At 38.4% G+C, this 19,853-nt stretch overlaps 1 protein-coding gene across 1 annotated transcript in view; it reads left to right on the top strand.

Annotated features, from left to right (window-relative positions):
* Positions 1-19,853, top strand: part of COL25A1 (collagen type XXV alpha 1 chain) — a 603,455-nt gene that overhangs the window by 444,897 nt on the left and 138,705 nt on the right. Inside the window, exons 8-10 of the mRNA XM_066232766.1 lie at positions 16,401-16,472; positions 17,153-17,260; positions 19,655-19,690. Coding sequence (XP_066088863.1) covers positions 16,401-16,472; positions 17,153-17,260; positions 19,655-19,690 — 216 coding nt within the window. The remainder of the gene's footprint in view (positions 1-16,400; positions 16,473-17,152; positions 17,261-19,654; positions 19,691-19,853) is intronic.

A 19,853-nucleotide genomic window follows, 5' to 3' on the forward strand; every position in this document is an offset into this window, starting at 1 on the left:
TGCTCCAATGGAGCCTTGGCTGTGGGAGGGGAAGAGAGAGACAGAGAGGAAGGAGAGGGGGAGGGGTGGAGAAGCAGATGGGCGCTTCTCCTGTGTGCCCTGGCCAGGAATCGAACCTGGGACTCCTGCATGCCAGGCCAACACTCTACCACTGAGCCAACCAGCCACGGCCTAGATTCTCAATGTTTTTACCTAGAGTTTCTTTGCTTTTCTTGGCATTTTATACTACCAATATTTGTGACAATTTTTAATTCAAATATTTATATTTTTCTGTTTGACAGTAGTAGAAGCTAAATAGAAACTGGCTACTATTGATTTCTTCTTTCAGTTAACATTTTACTCTCAGTTGACTAAAGTGGGGGGAAAGGCCTATTCTTTATTATTTTTCATTCTGATTCTAACTGAAAATGCTCCTTTTGCCTTTGGTATTTTTTCCCAACCCAATGGGGCCCTAGTGCTCTTGACATAGGTCTGAATATCCCATGCCATTCTGCTATATTGCCTTAGTTTGACTTCCACTTCCTTTTTCCTTACTTTCCTCACATCTAATTAGAATAGTCATAACAAAGGAAATTTTACAAAGAATAAGAGAGTGGAAGGGAAATTAAGGTCCCAATAATTCGCAGATTGAATAATGAATGATTTACACAAAAGTTGCCTCCGGCAGTTCCTTTGAAAATATTTTTTTTCGTCATTACATTTGTTTTATCCCATTCTCCCAACATGCTAATAATTTCCCCAAAACATTTCACAAGTCAAGAAAGATGGACAATTGTATTATCCATGTTTATAAAGTTTCATCTCAACTGTATGTAATGCTATGAAGCTGCATCCCAGTGCTGGAAAATGATCAATTATTTTTCTCACTTTTGTGTTCTATAATTGCTAATGTCCCGTGTCACACAAGGAGGAAGATTGAGAGTGCCTTATGTTAGTAACTCAATTTCAATAATGATATGATAGGTATACATCTTGTCATTTTTTTTTAGCCACATATGGGAATCATAAAAATTGTAGCTGATGAGGTGGCAAAACTGGTTATTATCTCAGTAAACCAGATGCCACTTGTTTTTTAAAATGTAAACTTTGTTCCTTATGGGTGATGAAACTGAAGACCTACTGAAGGAAAGAAATAAGACCTACTAAGTAGGCTTGTATTTTGGAAACTAAGTTATTACTTTTAGATTTTTTTAAGATATTAGAAAAAAATATTTTTCTTTGTCTTTTTATGTTTACATATACATAATTTCATGTGTTCAGATGCAAAACAAAACAAAACAAAGAAACAGTTATTTGCTGTTTCTTTTACTGGTAAATAGGCAAGCATTTCATTTATTATTTACTAAATTAAAAGACCATGTTACATTTTGAATAAATTTTTATAGTCATAGGGAAAAAGTATAGCTTTGATATATGTGGTAAGTTCTTTTGATAAATAGAATATTAAAGTACATTTAAATAGTGAATAGAGCCTATCAGAAATTGTGGCTATGGATTATTTTGAGCACTTATTTTCATAATTTTCCAAGACAACTTAATCTTTACTCTTTACATTTTTGACTGGCTTATCATCACCTAAATATTTGAAATTGGGAGGTATAAAAAGAAATCTGAAGTAAAAGAGAATTTGAATATTATCAGTATGGTTATTTCAGGTAAATTATGCAAATATATAGCACTTTTAAAAATTATAAATTAGCCTGACAAGGCAGTGGCACATTGGATAGAGCATCAACTTGAGACACTGAGGACCCAGATTTAAAACCCCGAGGTCACTGGCTTGAGCATGGGCACACCAACTTCAGCATGGGGTCACCAACTTGAGTGTGGAATCGTGGACATGTCCCTGTAGTCACTGGCTTGAGCCCAAAGGTCACTGGCTTGAAGCCCAAGGTAGCAGGTTTGAGCCCAAGGTCCATGGCTTGAGCAAGGAGTCGCTGGCTCATCTGGAGCCCCTGGTCAAGGCACATATAAGAAAGCAGTCATTGAACAACTAAGGTGCCTCAATGATGAATTGATGCTTCTCATCTCTCTCCCTTCCTGTCTGTCCCTGTCTGTCCCTCTCTCTCACTCATTCTCTCTATAAATAAATAAATAAATAAAAATATTATAGATGTAATATGTTACAATTTTATATTGAAAATGTACTGCATTTCATTAAATAATCTCTTCATCAGCCACAGCCACAAATTGAAACCCAAAATTAGAAAGTTTATATTATAATTTATAATACCTATATGATTATAAAGTTTAGATTTACTTTCACAGAAGTCAAGAAATTCTGTTCTGAGATTTCCTAAAGAAACCATGACTCCCACATAAAATACAACAGCCTCTTTCATTAGAAGCTCAAGTCATGGGACTCCTCCCAAATAGATCCATCACTATAGGATGTAATACTTCCTTTTCTAAGAGGAATTATAACTCCTTCTGTTCTCCCTCCTAGAGTCCTGTATAATAATCAATTTTGAACTTTTCATAATTTAAGAACCAGTGCTCTGATTTACGGCATGTGATAGACATGATGAGAACTTGCAACCCTTTCTTCAAAAGCTAATGCAGCAAAATAAAGTTCCTTCAATGGTTAAGCATTTCCTTTCCAAAGCAAGGTTCTTTTATATGTCTCTTGTTTCTAATTCAACATTCAAAAGCACTAGGTCAGAGATGGTATTGGTGGTCTGTGGGCCAAATCCTGCCATCAAATGCATTTTTGTTTGGATTAGAAAAATGTTTTAAAGTAAATTTGAATTGGTAGCAAACTTTTAAAATTTGAAACATGCATTAAAAAGAAACCCTTGGATTTCTGGCTTCTCTCTCTTTTTTTTTTTTTAAGGGTTCTGAATCTGTGATTTATTAGACAGCCTGGAAATAACAGGTTCAGATTATTTTACAGAAAGAGCTCAAGCTGCTCAAAGAAGTAACGGGGCTCGCTGGGAGCAAAGCGGCTCTGACAACTGCACGGGGACACCAGGACTGCTCATCCTGTGAAGTCAGCACGAAAGGGTGCAGCCGAGTCCTGTGTCAGACAGATAGCAGAGAAGTCCACACACTGGGTAACATGTTCACAATGACTACAGTGCATCCCTTAGGGGATAGAAAATGTATTTCTCGGAAGAAAAACAAAGCTTTCAATAGAGAAACCCCCTTCATGAGATGATTAAGTGGACGTGGGTTTTGCTTCCACATCTGTCCCTTGGCTAATGAAGATGCTTGGACCCCAGTCCTGAGGTACAGAAATAAGCCTTCAAGGGTCACAGTGTAAAAAAAAAATAATGTTGGGCAGATTTACCCATTTATTTTCATAACCTTCACAGTACTTTTTTGCCATGGGTGGTTCTGGTGGATTTGTAAATATTTGGGATCCATTTAACAGAAAGTGACTGCCAGTTCCGTTGGTACCCCACGGCATGGCGTCACTTGCCTTCAGTAACGATGGGCCTCCACTTGCAATGACATCATCATGTGTGTATGAAATGGATGCTACAGAACATCCTGAAGACGTCATCTGATTCTCTTGAAGTCCATGAAGACGTGGCAGCTCTAGGTCAGCTTTCTCCTGCAGCCAAATCAGTCGCGTCTGCATTGAATTCTTTTGCCTTGGCTGGCCTGTTCAGCCTAATCTTCCCCTCTTTTTTGTCTTAAACCTGCTCCCTTATTATTTTTTAAATTAAAGCATAGTTGACATACAATGTTATATTAGTTTAGGTGTGCAACATAGTGATTCTACATTTATATACCTTACGATGTCATCTCCATGATAAGTCTGTTAACCATCGCTTACTCCACCAAGTCCTGAGGATATTATTGACTGTGTCCCCTGTGCTGGACAGCCCATCCCCCTACCTTCTTATCTAATAGCTGGGCGTCTGTATCTCTTACTTCCCTTCCCTTTCTCACCCATTTCTCCACTCTTCTCAGTCTCTGGCAATGGTCATTTTGTTCTTTCTGTGGATTTGTTTCTATTTTATTCTGTTTGTTCATTTGATTATTTTTTTAAGATTATTACATATAAATAAAGTCATATGGCATTTGTCCTTTTCTGTCCAACTTGCTTCCATTAGCAAAATGCCCTTTATGTCCTCTTTCTTGTTACAAATGGAAAGATTTTCTTCTTTACTATTGCTGAGTAGTATTTCATTGTTCTACATACCACATCTTTTTCTTTTCTTTTTTTTTTCTTTCTTTTTTTTTTTTTTGTATTTTTCCAATGTTAGAAGTGGGGAGACAGTCAGACACACTCCTGCATTCGCTCTACCAGGATCCACCTGGCATGCCCACCAGCGGGCGATGCTCTGCCTATCTGGAGCATTGCTCCACTGCAGCTGGAGCCATTCTAGTGCCCTAGGCGAGGCCATGGAGCCATCCTCAGTGCCCGGGCCAATTTTGCTCCAATGGAGCCTTGGTTGAGGGAGGGGAAGAAAGAGACAGAGAAAAAGGACGGGGAGAAGGGTGGAGAAGCAGATGGGCGCTTCTCCTGTGTGCCCTGGCCAGGAATCATATCTGGGACTTCCACACACACTGGGCCTACACTCTACCGCTGAGCCAGCCGGCCAGGGCTGCACTACATCTTTTTTACCTATTTCTTTACTGATGGACCCTGACGTTGCTTCCATACCTTGACCATCTCTCTGATCCTTATAATCATTTGAATTTACCTCATATACACAAGTGACATCAAATATAAAGATAATTATAAAACATTCAAACGTCCTGAAATATATACAATCAAAATTTTAGTCCCATATGGAAACATAAATATCAGGGATATTTTCAAGCCACAGACTACTTTAGTTTTGTGTAATTGAATTGACCCCAAAAAAACACTAAAAATTTAAGGTGTAGACCAAAGGGAAAAACAATGTTAGAGAATAGGACCAGTTAGGTAATGGAGGAAGTTACCTAAAATAGTACCACTCCAAGTAACATTACTCTCCAGTGATCTCATTCTCTTTGTGTGGCTAAGATCATTTTTGAGGAGTTCTGCTGCTGCAGATGGCTACCAGGCATTCACTGCGGCTCACATTTATTTATGAAGGAGGGTGAACTCCAGAGCTGGCATAAGAAATACAGGGGTAGCCGTGCACCCGTTGTAGCTGAGCCCACAGGACTCTCACCAGCACTTTCACAGGCTGGCATCCGGCCATCTATCTCTTCTTTAGGAAGAGGAGAAGAGGCTGCCATCCAGGGAGCGTGCCCAAGGAATCTTAGAGTCAATTCAGTCTAATATCATACAAAGGAAGTTTAGCAAATACCCACGAAGCCAGACACTAAATAGAGTTTCTAGGGAACAACAGGACACTTTGGCTTTCTCTTTCAGAGGGAAGAATGCAAAACGTTGAATTTTTCCCACAGGCTACTGGACAAATGCCTATTTTCCCTTCAATATAAAGTGCCCTGTCAGCTAACAAATCCCCTCTTTTCTTGGCACTGTTCTTTTCTAATCCTGCTCTGCCTCCTCTCCCAGGGGCAGGCTGTTTCCTTTCAGAAAGTGGATAGGGTATATTCCAGTCGAGGTGAGCCCTCGGCCTGGCCACCTCAACTAAAAAGCAGCCTTGGTTTTATGGAATAGTAGATGCAAAATGTTACTGTATTGTTCACTATCACACTACTGTACCAACCCAGAGGGAAGAGTCCTGGAAAATCAAAAGACTACTAGTTTGGGTTCCATAATTCATAATTTGTATTTCAAATGCAAATTGCATAAAATTTAGATGAGGTGAAACTAAAGTTTGCTTTTCCGTTATTCATATTTTTAAAGGGGGAGTTGTTAGGCAAATTAATTATGCAGTGTTTGGTTATCAGATTAATCTTCTAAACAAGACTTCTGGAGGTTTTTCTTTTTATTTTCTTAAAGAACAAAATTTTCACAGTTCTGTTTTTTTGCATTTACTTGCAAAACTTGTATGCTAATTATAATGTGCTTATTTACTCATTAAAGCGGTTAATTAAAAGATGTATACTCGATAACAATTGATCAGGATAGTTCTGATTAAAAAATTGAAATTATAAAAGTAAATTTATTTTTAATTACTATAAGCTGGTATAAATTATAATCTATAAATTCAGATTGCCATGTATTTAGACAGGGCATTTGTTAAACTAACCTATATCAACAAGTTTTAATGTTCAAAACTAAATTAAAAGCCTTAACTTCAAAACTTACTACTCTTCCTGTAATCTTTAACTCTGTTAAAGGGATTTTTGTTGTAAATTTTGAAACAAGGTCACAGTCCTTTCTTGAAACCTCAGAGTTAAATGTGTTTCAGAATTTAAAGATTTTAGGCTTTAGAAAGTTAATGCTGTTCATACACCGCTAATTGTCTGACACCTCAGAGAACCTGAGGCTCCAACCATCCATTTCTGCAGTGAAACATGCACGTTCACAGTAAGAAGGATTATTAGTGACCATAAATGGCCTCACATCTGTTCAAATCAGTCTTTGCCCCCAAATGAGTTTGCAGCAACCTTAGAAAACGTTTAATTTAAACTTGTGAAAATGTCTTTTATTTTGGGGGGCTTTAGATTTTGGAATTACAGAAAAAGAATCAAAGACTCTATATTTTTTATCTATTCTTCATCATTTTTCCAGGCTTGTCTTCCACAAACCCACTTATGGTTTGGTACCTTCGTTGTGTAAAACTCTTTCTCACTTTCCACTACTTCCACCTTGAAGTTTCTTTAAAGACCTTTCAAAAACAAATACCCTATTAACTTTTCCAGGCTCTTTTCTATCAAGTATGACAAAGTATGTGCTTCACCCCAACCAAACTCAGTTTACCAGCAATCCCACAGCGTACCTTCCACATCTTTGCTCACTCCTCTTCAAACTGGAGTAACCTGCCTCAAATCCACAACCCACGCCCAATACTATCATCCTTTTCATCCTTCCGCTACTGTCTCAAATTCCACTTTTATAGGAGCCTTACCCATTCCCTAATCAGGGTGCTTAAATAGAATACTGTCTGCTTTCGAATTACAGTACAAATCTAGTATAGTTTCCATTTGAATTGATAGTCACATGCTAACTTCCTCATCCAACTGTGTAGATTTAAACCCGTACAACTTTTTTCACTGTAATTGGTGAAGCATGGAATTACAAGATGTTAGTTACATGAAGGAATGAATGTGTTAGTTAGTGTCTCTCTGGATCTCCTCAATCTGACCACCCACAGGGAACCTTATACCCTGTACGCCATTGCCTTTATCCTAAACTTCCCCAAATGGCAAAGCAGATGGAGATCTCAAGGGAGTCAGTCCTAGAACAAGACAGAACCTCTGTGTTCCAAATGTGGATTAAGTATTGCTTTGGAAAAGGAAACTATATTTTCTCTTTGGTTTCGGTATTCATCCTGATGATACTGTCAAGAAAGAAAAGTGCCACACCCCTTTGAGAGCGACCAGGCACTATCGGCCTGCCTGTGGGGCTACTCTGTTCTGTAGGACTCAACTCAAAGAACACTTCCTTGGGAAGTCCTTCCCGACCAGCCAGCCTGGGTCAGGGTTCCTCTCTGTGCTCTCTCATAGCTTTTGTTTTGTTAGTAGTCATCAGATTTACTTTGTGGTGTGAGTCTCAATCCAAAAACTCAGGTCAGTAAGAAATAGGACTTAATTTTCTGTAAAAAATTTAATTTCTGAGTCTGAGCCACCATTCTTCTGAGCTGACAAAAATAAATAAATAAACACCAGTCTTCTTGGGATCACTACGCTTTCCTCCACCGTTAGGCCTGTTTCACTCTTCTAGGCATCTTATGATATCGACAGATCTGGGGGTAGGAATTGAGAGGTGGCTGGTCTTCACTTGTCGGTCCATACAGTTTGCTGCTGAGGAGGCTGCATGGCGTGAGGGACCTGCACGGCCCTCCGGATGCAGTGTGTCATTGCTGTATCTTGGGGCATAGGAGGCTTTCTGCTGTGCCTGTGCCACGCCTCAGACAGGGGAACCTTTGGCAGGGCTTCCTGTGTTCCTATGTATCAGACATGTCACATAGCACTCCGTTTTAGGGCATTGTTGCCTTCCTGGAGGCAAGGCTGAGGGAGGCTGGGCCAAGGTCCCTCTGGGGACCCAGATGTCCTTTCTCTTTTCCAGTCTGTGGGAGTCTCTTTCTAGAAATGTTGGTCAACAAGTTTTCTGTCCTCCCCTGCGTCCTCATAGACCTTCTAAGGCACATCAGGTGGCCAACTAAGAATTTGATGAAGGGGCAAAGGAAACGGATCAATACATAAAAAATATATAAAACATAGATATACGTATTAAAACAGATCTCAGCCACATTGTAATTGCTTATTTAATGTCTGCCTTTCTTGGTTGGACTCTGAACTCCATGAAACCTGGGATAAGGCTTTCTAATCTCCCCAAGGATTACCTTGTTTGTGGTAGGATCCTATTAAAGTCTTCTTGAATAAATGAGTGAATAAATGGGAATGAACCTCAGAGACTGGAGGTCTCATGATAAGTGGGCAGACTCAGGGGAAGGTGGTCAGGGTGTGAATCTTGGCTTTCTTCTTTATAGTTAGGAGGCAAAACCCTTAACATCTTGATGCCTCATATTCCTCATCTCGATGGAGGTGTGAGAACTGAAAAGTTTACTGTTTATAAAACTCTTAGACTAATTCCTGGCACCTAGTATGGTTCACAGGAATGTTGACCACTATCATTACCATTGTCCTCATTATCTATTATCTTTATTATTGCTAAGAAAGCCTCAAGCGAGACCGTTCTCCTGATGTTCTAACAGAGAGAACAAGCTCTAATACAAGGATAGCAAAGTTTCTATAAATAAAATTGACACAATTGTGACAATTTTATTTTTGCATGATCTCCCAGACTGTTAGACTGTCTAGCATCTCTTTCCTGTGTTCTGTGCCTGCACTGCTGTGGTCCCTTCAGGACCCGGCTTCTTCAGGAATCTGACTTCTTTCCTTCTTCTGTTGGCCTTTCTTAGCTGTGTGTCCTTAGGAAACACTGCAGTGGCCCCCTGGGGTCCCTTGTTAGACTGTGTGTAACAGCTGGAGCCTTTCTCAGTATGTGTGCTTTAGGCAATTTTTCTTACATTTTACACTTGCCAGAGTTGAAGTTTATCTGCCATCTTTCAGCTTGTTCACAGATCTTTTGCAGTTTGCCTTTACTTAGCATTTAAGTAGCTATGGTATTTAGTGACATTTGTCCATGTAGACATTGCATTGTTCTCTTCTAAGTAATTGTGAATTCACAGTTGTCATTTACATATAAAAAGATAATCCTGGAGTGACTAGGGCTAACATTTATGATAGAATACAATCGAATGGAATTTAGAGTATCTATAAAAAAGAAAGATTAACTTTCTGAGCCAGTATTATATTCAATTACAGTAACCTAGTTCTTTTCAAAATTAATATTTCCACAAGGCAATCTTTTTTGGTCAGTTATAGATTCTGATTTTCATAAGCCCAAATGATTATATTATGATTTTCCAAAGGAGTCCTTTTAGTATTTAGAGGTTCATATAATTGATTTTTCTATTCAGACACTATACCGTCTACTACAATGTGGAATGATTTAGCAGCAAATTTCTTTCTCAATCTTTTTCCTTATTTAACCTTCTAATAGTTCCTGCTGTTAAACTAAAGTTATTCTTTTACCTCAGTGTTTTTAGATTCTATTATAATATTTCCCCCATCTGGTCTCTCTTAGCTAGAAATCATTTTATCAACTTCTAAGAATATTTATCTTTATTTATGCTACACACATATCCATGTTGTAATTTATGGTATATTTTAAGCAAACAGAATCATATTATTTACATTACAGAGAAACTTAGGGATTCTCATTTCTCAGCATAATACATATTTTTTCTTCCAATATGATTTGTATTGGGAGTCCTTAACAACCTTTACAATTAGAATAATTGTTTGTTCTCCCTCCATATCTTTGCCACCTCTGGTATCCATACTCGCTGTGCTTACCGGTGAGCACTATTTGTTAGTGCTGTTGGCCGTTGTTAGCTTATTCTTACTTTGGGTCATTTATGTACATTTGCACAGCACAGTTAATGATGCAATAAACAGTAATATCAAGTATGTGTGCCTATCATTTGGAGTCATTTGCCTGTATAGAAAAGCGTTAACATTCTTCCTGTTCCTACTGCCGCTTGTATTAATCCTCTTTGTAGTTTCCCCTTCTCTGCTCATCCCTTAAATTGAAGTCTTTCCTAGATCTGTTCAGTCCACAGCCTACCGAAGTGACTTCAAACTGCCCTATGGCTTCTGATTCCCACTTGTCTTCTATTTTAAGTGCATACGCAACCTCTGTTCCTTGTCTACTCTTAGACACCTCAAATTCAGCAAATCTCTAACTGAATTCATCATCTGCAACCACCTACCTGCCCAGAAAATTTAGTCTCTCCTAGTATCTTCTCTGACATCCTCTGTTCTTCAAGCTAGAGACCAAGGACCATTCTCTGCTTTCTCCTTGTGTTTCAGCCACGCTATAAGTTCTGCAAATTCTACCTTCCTAACATCACTCAAAACTATCCATTTGTTCCTCCCTTAGTATAGAGCTCAGTCCCTCAACTAGACCACCCTGGCGTTTTCCTGGATAGTCTCTGTGTTTGGTTTTCATCTTTGTATGCCGGCCGCCATGCCTTCATTCACCTGGCTGGGGAAGTCTTCTGTGGCTCCTCAAACCTGGCATTAGGTGCATGTGTTATTTCCTTTGTAACAGTTGTCACTCCATGCGATTACTACCTGCTTATTATTCCCATTTCCCTACCAGACGTTAAACTCTGTGAACTTGGGGTCTCGCTCACCACTCAACCCCCAGGGTCTAATACAGTGGACACGGCACAGAAGGCACTCAATAAACACTTATTAAGTGTTATGGAATGTCAGTCAAGATTTCTTATATTTAAACAAAATATAAAGCAGAAAGAAATTATACACACAGAAATAACATGATGATGGCTAAGTCTAGAATTAGAAGTCCTGGACTGAATTCCTGGCTCTATCATTGTCTTACTAAACAGTTTTGACAAAACACAAAACGTTCTCAGTGCAGGGTAATCGTATAACACTCATCTTTATTGAGTACACAGTAAAAGTGACTAGAGCATCCTGAAATTTTGGCTTCTCTGGAGTTAGAAGCATTTCTTATGAATTATGTATTTGTTCACCATCCCTTAGGGGTAGGCATGCATCTTTCCTTCTAGAAGGTAATGAAGGGAGATAGACAGAGTTTCTCCTATAATGGTGTCAGAACCCTTGTCCTGGGATGATACCCACTACGTGGCGTGTCAGGAAGATTCATGGAGTAGTCTGAGTCTGTGATCCCAGGAGGAAAATAGGTTTTAGAAGGTAGCTTTATACTCTTGTATAGCCAATGTCTGAAGAATTCAAAATATTTGGGGGTGAAATTTGCACAAATTATTTCAGTATTTCAGCTTATTCCTGGACTCATTCTCCATGTTTTTCTGGAGAGACATTTTCTTTCCACACCCACTCGAACCATCTGTGCACCAGGCAAGTTTTCCAAGATGTAAAACCAAGTAAAATATGTCCATCCCATGTATTTAGAGAGACCTGTGACTAATGATACTGTGGAAAATGACACGCTTAGTGAGAAAGTGTACTTCCTATGTGAACAGTCAGGCAAGCCAAGCAGTTGTGGCCACACAAAGCCATGGCCGACAGGTGAGCATTCAGCGCCAGAGCCTCACAGCTCACCCTCCAGAGCCCGCCTGCAGGAAGCAGTCAGTTCAGTGTCTGTGTGAAGCTGGAGGTAACCCCCAATGAGAAGAGATTCTCTCTAGTTATCAAACAGTAAAAAAATTTTAAATGTGTGCAAATTTTACATCCTATCCCAAATTATTCAATGTTTGCTTTACAAAAAAATGTTTAAAATTATACATCTGATAAGGGCTTAATATCTAAAATTTATAGAGAATTCATACAACTCAATACCAAAATTAACAATCCAATTAAAATATGGGCAGAGGGCCTGAATAGACACTTCTCTAAAGAGGGCCAATAGACATGAAAAGGTGCTCAACGTCACTAATCATCAGAGAAATACAAATTAAAAGCACAATGAGATACCACCTCACACCTGTCAGAACGGTGCTCATCAATAAATCAACAAACAACAAGTGTTAGCGAGGATGTGGAGAAAAGGGAGCCCTAGTGCACTGTTGGGGGGGGGGGATTGTAGACTAGTATAGCCACTAGGCAAAGCAGTAATTTTTTTACCTCAAAAAATTAAAAATAGAACTGCCTTTTGACCCAGCAATCCCACTTCTGGAAATATATCTAAAGAAACCCAAACACTGACTCGAAAGAATATATGCACCCCTATGTTCATTGCAGCATTATTTACAATAGCCAAGATTTGGTAGCAGCCCACATGTCCATCAGTAGATGAGTGGATAGAAAAGCTGTGGTACATTTACACAGTGGAATAAATACTACTTGGCTGTAAAAAAAAAAATAAATAAATAAAAGAAGGAAATCTTACCTTTAGCAATGTCATGGATGGAGCTGGAGAACATTATGCTAAGTAAAATAAGTCAGTCAATAAAAGACAAGTACCATATAATCCCACTTATATGTAGATTCTAATGAACAAAATGAACTAACAAAATAGAAATGGACTAATAGTTATGGAGAACAGACTGACAGCTGTCAGAGGGAGGGGGGCTGGGGACTGGGTGAAGAAGGTGAAGTGGTTAAACAAACAAACAAAAAAACAACTCATAGACACAGACAAGGGTATGGTGATTACAAAAGGGAAAGGGGAGCAGGGTGGGGAGGTGGGAAAGGGTAGACGGTGATGGAAGGAGACTTGACTTGAGGTGCTGAACACATAGTACAGTGTACGGACGATATATTGTAGAATTATACCCCTGAAACCTATATAATTTTATTCACCAGTGGCACCACAGTATATTCAATAAATGAAAATACAAAATAAAATTATTTACCATTAATTAAAATTAACTTAAGGAAGATGGACCATGTTTATTATTGCCTTTAACTACTCCCAGCACAGGGGCACGTACCCTTCAAGCATTAGCGCAGTTGGAAAAGCACAGGGTCCTAGGACATTGCAGCCCAGGCCATGGAATTATTGTTAGCGTTTAAGAGAATTCCTCCACATGTCTCCTTTGTACTCTGCTACATGTAAACTCTTTTTTTTTTTGGTTTTTTTTTTTGCATTTTTTTTTTTTCTGAAGCTGGAAACAGGGAGAGACAGTCAGACAGACTCCCGCATGCGCTGGACCGGGATCCACCCAGCATGCCCACCAGGGGCGATGCTCTGCCCACCAGGGGGCGATGCTCTGCCCATCCTGGGGGTCGCCATGTTGCGACCAGAGCCACTCTAGCACCTGAGGCAGAGGCCACAGAGCCATCCCCAGTGCCCAGGCCATCTTTGCTCCAATGGAGCCTTGGCTGCGGGAGGGGAAGAGAGAGACAGAGAGGAAGGCATGGCGGAGAGGTGGAGAAGCAAATGGGCGCTTCTCCTGTGTGCCCTGGCCAGGAATCGAACCCGGGTCCTCCGCACGCTAGGCCCACGCTCTACCGCTGAGCCAACCGGCCAGGGCACATGTAAACTCTTGAAGACCTTTTGCTTAGTTCACTAGTGGAATCATTAAAATGTAGCACTAAGGAACTAATTGGTAGCACAACCACAGTTAAGATGATTGAGGGACATAAAATCAGCTTCCTCAAAAAGAGGTTTTCTGTTTAAGAAAAAAGATCTGCCCAAGGTGAGAATTACCTACCCACTTCCTCTTTAACACTGGAAACCAAACTAAGTAAGTAAGTTCTAAAGCTTAATGCTTTTTTTTTTAGCATTTAGAAAATATGATCAAATAGTAAGCTGGTCATGCTCAGATATGAGTACAAGAAGTGACTTATTTATACATTCAAATTTCAAAACATTTCTAAGGCCTACCATGTGTTAAAAGGTTTTAATTTTAAATTATTTTTGTTAGATAATCCCATTTAAAGTGACATGATGATTTATCGCCACTAATCAAGATTCTGATCCTCATAGACTTCTTGTTTGTATCTGTTTTTGTTCTCTGTTACATAAATATGAGGTTTATATATAAAATTCTGACTGTGTAATATAGGGCTAATGAGTCACAGATGGAAGGATGCTGGCACATTACCATCTAATAACATTTTAAACTCATATTGCCTAGTAAAACAAAAGCAAATTGTACACATCTGTTTTCCAACTTGTAGCATTTTGGAATTTGTGTAGAGTCTATGCTTAAAGGACTCTTACTTAGGGAGAGGAAAAAGTGGATACAGGTTGCCTTGAAACTACCCAACCACTTAATAGCCTTATCAGAAAGGATTTGGCAAAAAGGATACAATTTCCTCCACTTTGCTCCCGGAGAAGCACCTCTCTGAAGGAGGAGAATCAAAGGCATTAGAACTGACGAGAAAATTTCATACAACAAACATAACTTCACTGGATTTGTTAAAAAAAAAAAAAAGAGATTATATATATATATATTCCTCGTAAGGGGAAAATAAAGGAGGTAATGTATCAAAACTAGTAAAATTTAAAAACTAAAAGTCTTCTGGCCTTTCCTAAAAATAGATTTGGGTGGGAGGAGGAGAAGGATGGCGAGGAAGCGAGAACGTGGGAAGGCTGTGATGGTTGCTGTGATTGTTGTTTATTTTATTTGCATGGTGAGCGTGTTCTCTGTGGGGAAGAAAATGGAATAAAAGACTCCACTATCGCATGTTGTTGGAAAAGAACAAAGGCAGAATTTCTCTCCCAGACCTACCCAATTGATAACGCCTGTAGGGACAAGTTAGTGCAGTGAGTGAAGCACAGGACTGAAACGTAGCTCCCCCACGCTTCTTGACTAAGGAATTCATACCACTTTTCTGCTTCAAGGGTTTGTGTGAACTGTCAAGTTCTTTTGGAAAAGTTATGTGACAGAAGTAATTACTGCAGAGTGTGACCATAACTCCCTCTGACATGAAATGCGCATGTTATAAGAGACAGATTTCCATCTACCACCTCTGCAGGCATTCCTGCAGCAGGAAGGGCCTGAGAATCATCAGATGATTGGAGAGAGGAATTTTGATATGTGGGTGGTAAGACTACATTTTGTGAGGCATACTGCCTTTATTCTGAGAAATACTTCAGATCTGACTGCAAAATTCTATTCATGGTTGTCTAAAAAAAAAAAAAAAAGAGTTAATACACATATTGTATGTCCTGAGTGGTAAACAGAGTATCAGTAGAGGGAAATAGAAATGTTGTCTTTATAACAGTGTCTGTAGTTATCTCCATTTTATACTAATATTTTGTATGTCAGAGTCCCGACATTTTAAGAGTGTATATACATGGATCTATTGTACGTGCCACAAGGAATGGTTACAAAGAATTCTCAATCCGGCCATTCCCTGTGAGGAAGGGTTCACTTGGGAGCCTCGTGTGTCTGATATTGTTTATGTCATGTCAAACAAGGCAAGACTTAGAGCTGGGACAGGGCGATAGAGGTACATGCTTGTTTTGTTTGTCCACCAGTGAAATGTCTGTGTGACGTTTTGTGTCGTGTTTTGGTGCTGTGCCATGTCCATAGGGTCTGCCAGGCTTCCCCACAGTTGCTGCCCTGCACAGTAATCAGATCCTCACCGTCAAGGTTTGTGGTTGGCACTCATGCCCTCCGTCAGAGCCCGCAATCAGCATAAGGGTGAGCATGAACAGCTCGATTGGCCTGCCGAGTCCTGCTGCTCCTTTTCAGCATACATATCAGCTTCTTGGGTTCTTGGGACCTGACCTACATCAGTGAGGTCAAGTATCTACTAAGAAGGAGAACTTGAGCATGTATGTGAGGAGGATATTGAAGTCGAGCAAGGACGGTGATTAGAGGAAAGCACCGTCTAGGGCTGTGCCAGGCCTCAGTAGTTGAATGCGCATGCATTGCAAAGGTCTGTGGTATTTTTCTGTCAATTAAATAATTCTAAGTACTCTGGACTTTGGCATCAATAAAATGTAGTTGCGTTCATGCCACATTGTGCTGGTTGACAAGTCTGATGGATATGGAACTGGCACTTTGTCTGTGGACTTTCTGCCCAGCATGCAGAGTGCAGGTGACTTGAGCTTACCTGCTTCTTCAGTATACTACATTGGAAGGGCCCAACACCCATTGAAAAATGATGGGATACACATAATATCCATTTCTAACTAAAAATCTCGTCTCACCATCCAGTTTCAGGGTTATATTTTTTTCCAAGAGGAGCCAAGAGGTCTGTCATCAGACACAAGTGCCAGTTCTGTTTTATTTAATGGTCATTAAGTCTAATGTGTATATCTTTATTTCTTTCTTGGGCCTTCTGATGTCTATTCTTCAACTTTCTCATCTCTGAACTTCAACCTTTGACCTCACCTGACTGATCAGATGGTGTTTCCTAAAATCAATCATGGCTTTCTCTCTGCTGATCAGCAGCTCATTAAACGCCGCCTGATTAAGGTAGTGCTTATTCTTGCTCAAGTCTGATTTCTTCTTTGCATCCAGTTATTACTCTGTATACTTTGCCATTTATCTCTCATGGGTTGGAGTGGGGATAAAAGGGTATTTATTTGGAAATATCTCAGAGCAAAATTATGTTTCATGAGCTCTATTTGTTTGAAATATATATACAAAAGTGCCAAAAAAGAAGATACAGAGAAAGGTATTCTATCCAGCAGTGGATCCAGTTTCTAATGTCTTTAGCTTTGGTAATGTATAAATTATTATTCAGCATGACAGGAGCCTTAATTTTATAGGTTATAAAAAAGTAGACACATTGAAATGCAGCCATGTTAGTAGGCAAGGTGGATAGAACTGATGCAGCATTTGCATGAATAAAGTTATGAAAAGATTTTATACCAGCTCTGAATATAGTGATAACAGACACACCATTTCTATGAGCTGAGACTGCTGGTTCCCTGAGCTGCTTTGATTTTAAAAGCTCCACTCAGCTCACCCAGCATGAATATGTATTTGATCCCTGCTGGCAGGCAAATTGCCCACAGGCTTCATAGTTTCTGGTTGTTCTTGTTCTTTCAGTGTAAATGTGTCTTAGATATTGCAAATTTAAAGTGTTGAGAAGACAAGCTGGGTCTTTATCTTCTGTAGTTATGGTTGGTCTGTTCCCCTCTCCATTGTAGGGTGACCAAGGACAAGCTGGGCCTCCGGGCCCGCCAGGCCCTCCAGGCCCAAGAGGGCCTCCTGGGGACACAGGGAAAGATGGCCCCCGTGGGATGCCAGGAGAGCCTGTGAGTTGCCTTTTGGATCACTTGTTCTCAACGATTTTGTTTTTCTTTGCTTTAAGGGCTGAGGGTTGGGATGGAGCGGGGACAAGAGGGGCTGTAGGATTAGGGGGTTGAGTGAGTGGGGTGGGTTGAAGGAAATAGGATGCTAGGATAATCCCCAAGCAGAGAGAGCCCCGGCAGCAGGATTCTGCTCCACCATTCAGTCCACCGGAACCCACGCAAACCACAATGACCCAGGAACAGCAACTAAGGCAGTTTTCAGGTAAGCTCTCCAGAAGTCTGATTGGAGAAACCAGATGTCACTTGAGTCTTGATTCCATAAAGTTCATCAGTGCCTTTGGTTTAAATGGGAGACTATCTTGCAAAACTAGGTGGGGGATTAATAACATTTTCCAAAAAATCAATAGTAGGGACAATAAAGTCTCATATGATTCATAAAGAGTAAAGAATTTAAATCTTTCTAATATTTAACCCCCTGTAAATAACTTGACCAAAAAGAATTGCTGATACAACAGTATAATTAATGGTTAAAACATCAGTGGGTCTGGTTTGAATATCCTTTGTCGTTTGTATGTGAAGCTTATTAATAGAAATGATTTAAAAGTGATCTCTGTTACCCCAATAAATTTAATTTAAAAATAAAAAATTAAAGCAATCTCAATATTTAGATCTAAGTACTAAGTTATTAAGTACTTAGTATACTCGATACATGGTACAGGACACTAACTAGATTAATGGTTTGGTTTGGTAGAAGCAACCCAGCAATTGAAATACATGGAAAAGGTTAAAAAATTTTTTACACTTATATTATCAAGTTAGGGTTTGAAATTCAGGTTTTATTGATGAATTAAATTATTTATTTAATATATTGCTTTAAGCTATATTATTTTCATTAGTATCTTCACAGTACAAAAGTAATACTGAAACTATCTACAAAGTAGAAAATTTTTTAAATAAAGACAACAAAAAATAATCAAATAAAAATCAGCCATAGTTTTATATATTTTGTTTTTATATTCATATAGTATTTATATTTTTTTCAAAGAATGACTCTACTTAGAAGGATATAAGGTACTTGAAAATTTTTCTGAGACAATCTTCCATAAGCCGCATTTCCCTTCCTGAAAAGCTGCTGTTAATTTGTCATATAAAATGAGGGATTAATTTGCAGCATATGATTTAGGACTGCTTTAACTGAATCATCAGAGGTAGTGGTTTTATCCTAAAACTGTCTAATATTTCCCCTTTTCTTGGGTTGAGATCTCAAAAGATAGAAAAAGCTTCAGACTTAGGGATATTTATAGTTCTCTGATTGATTGCTGGTTTCCAACAAAGATACAATGTGTTTCTCTTCAAATAAAAAGAGTAGTTAAACCGTTTTGATGGTTCAGAATTCATCAGATCTTTGGGTATCCTGTACGCTACAGAGAATTTAAAGTATAAATTACTTTCAAGAAACAAGATAAAGTTAAGGTACAACAAATTGTAAACCATCCAAATATTATGTCATTCTTTAAGTGAATGTAGTTTATTCATTTAAGTAAAAAATGGAGCTTTTCATACAAAGCTATTTTTAATTCCACAAATATAATTTGAACTGGATTTATAGGCTCAGTCAATTTTTATATACTATTATAACCACTAAAAATATTTTATAAAAATAAACTGAAAAGTACTTATTTTTAAAGTCCAACAACATAAAGATATATTGGCATTACAATCTTATTTTTCAAAAAAAATTCTGTAGCCAGTGATTGTTCTTATAACAGTATTACATGTTAAGGGATTCTGTAAAAATCTGAGAATTAGAGAGTTATGATAGTGGTATGTAATATGACAAAATATTTTAATACATCCTGTCAATATTAATAAAACATGTTACTTCAGCCATCATTATTAATCCAGGATAATTAAAATTCAGAATCAATCTTTGCTCTTTTTCTTATTTAATTCCTGCACTATGAGCAATTATCTCTCTTTTGTATATGTGGAAGTTTTAAATTCTCATGAAGAGGACCGTGTTATCATCTTATGTCATTTACAAAACAGAACATAATAATAAATGATATTTTACTGTAATTATAATTAAATATTTTTCTAGGACCATGTAACAACTTACAATATAATTGCTCCTACTACTTTTACTTAAAATATGTTCTTAAATCTTTACTATAATCTAGACTCATTTTATTAACTTCTAAAATGTTTATAAAGTGCATTTGAAGAAAAAATATTGGCTTTCTTTTCATTGCATTGTGTTTGCATTTCTCCCTTTAGCCTGAGAAGTACACTTGACATTCATGCACACCAGTGGGAATTGTGAAAAAGAGAAAAATATATATTGAAATTGTTTTTAATGTTCATAGCATTAATATAATTATCACTATTCTTTTTAAGGGTGAACCAGGGAATCCAGGAAAACAAGGCTCAGTGGCAAGTATCTCAATTTATCTTTTACTTTAAATTCTATAAACTTTCATAAAATTTCTATAAAAATTAATGGAAGTCTAAGATATTCAAAAGTGTTTTCAAGATTATGTGTAACAAATGTGTGTCATGTGACCTATAACAAAAAGAGTGAAAATTAGTAAAAGTT

Source organism: Saccopteryx bilineata, chromosome 5 (genome assembly GCF_036850765.1).
Source record: "Saccopteryx bilineata isolate mSacBil1 chromosome 5, mSacBil1_pri_phased_curated, whole genome shotgun sequence".
Lineage (NCBI taxonomy): Eukaryota > Metazoa > Chordata > Mammalia > Chiroptera > Emballonuridae > Saccopteryx > Saccopteryx bilineata.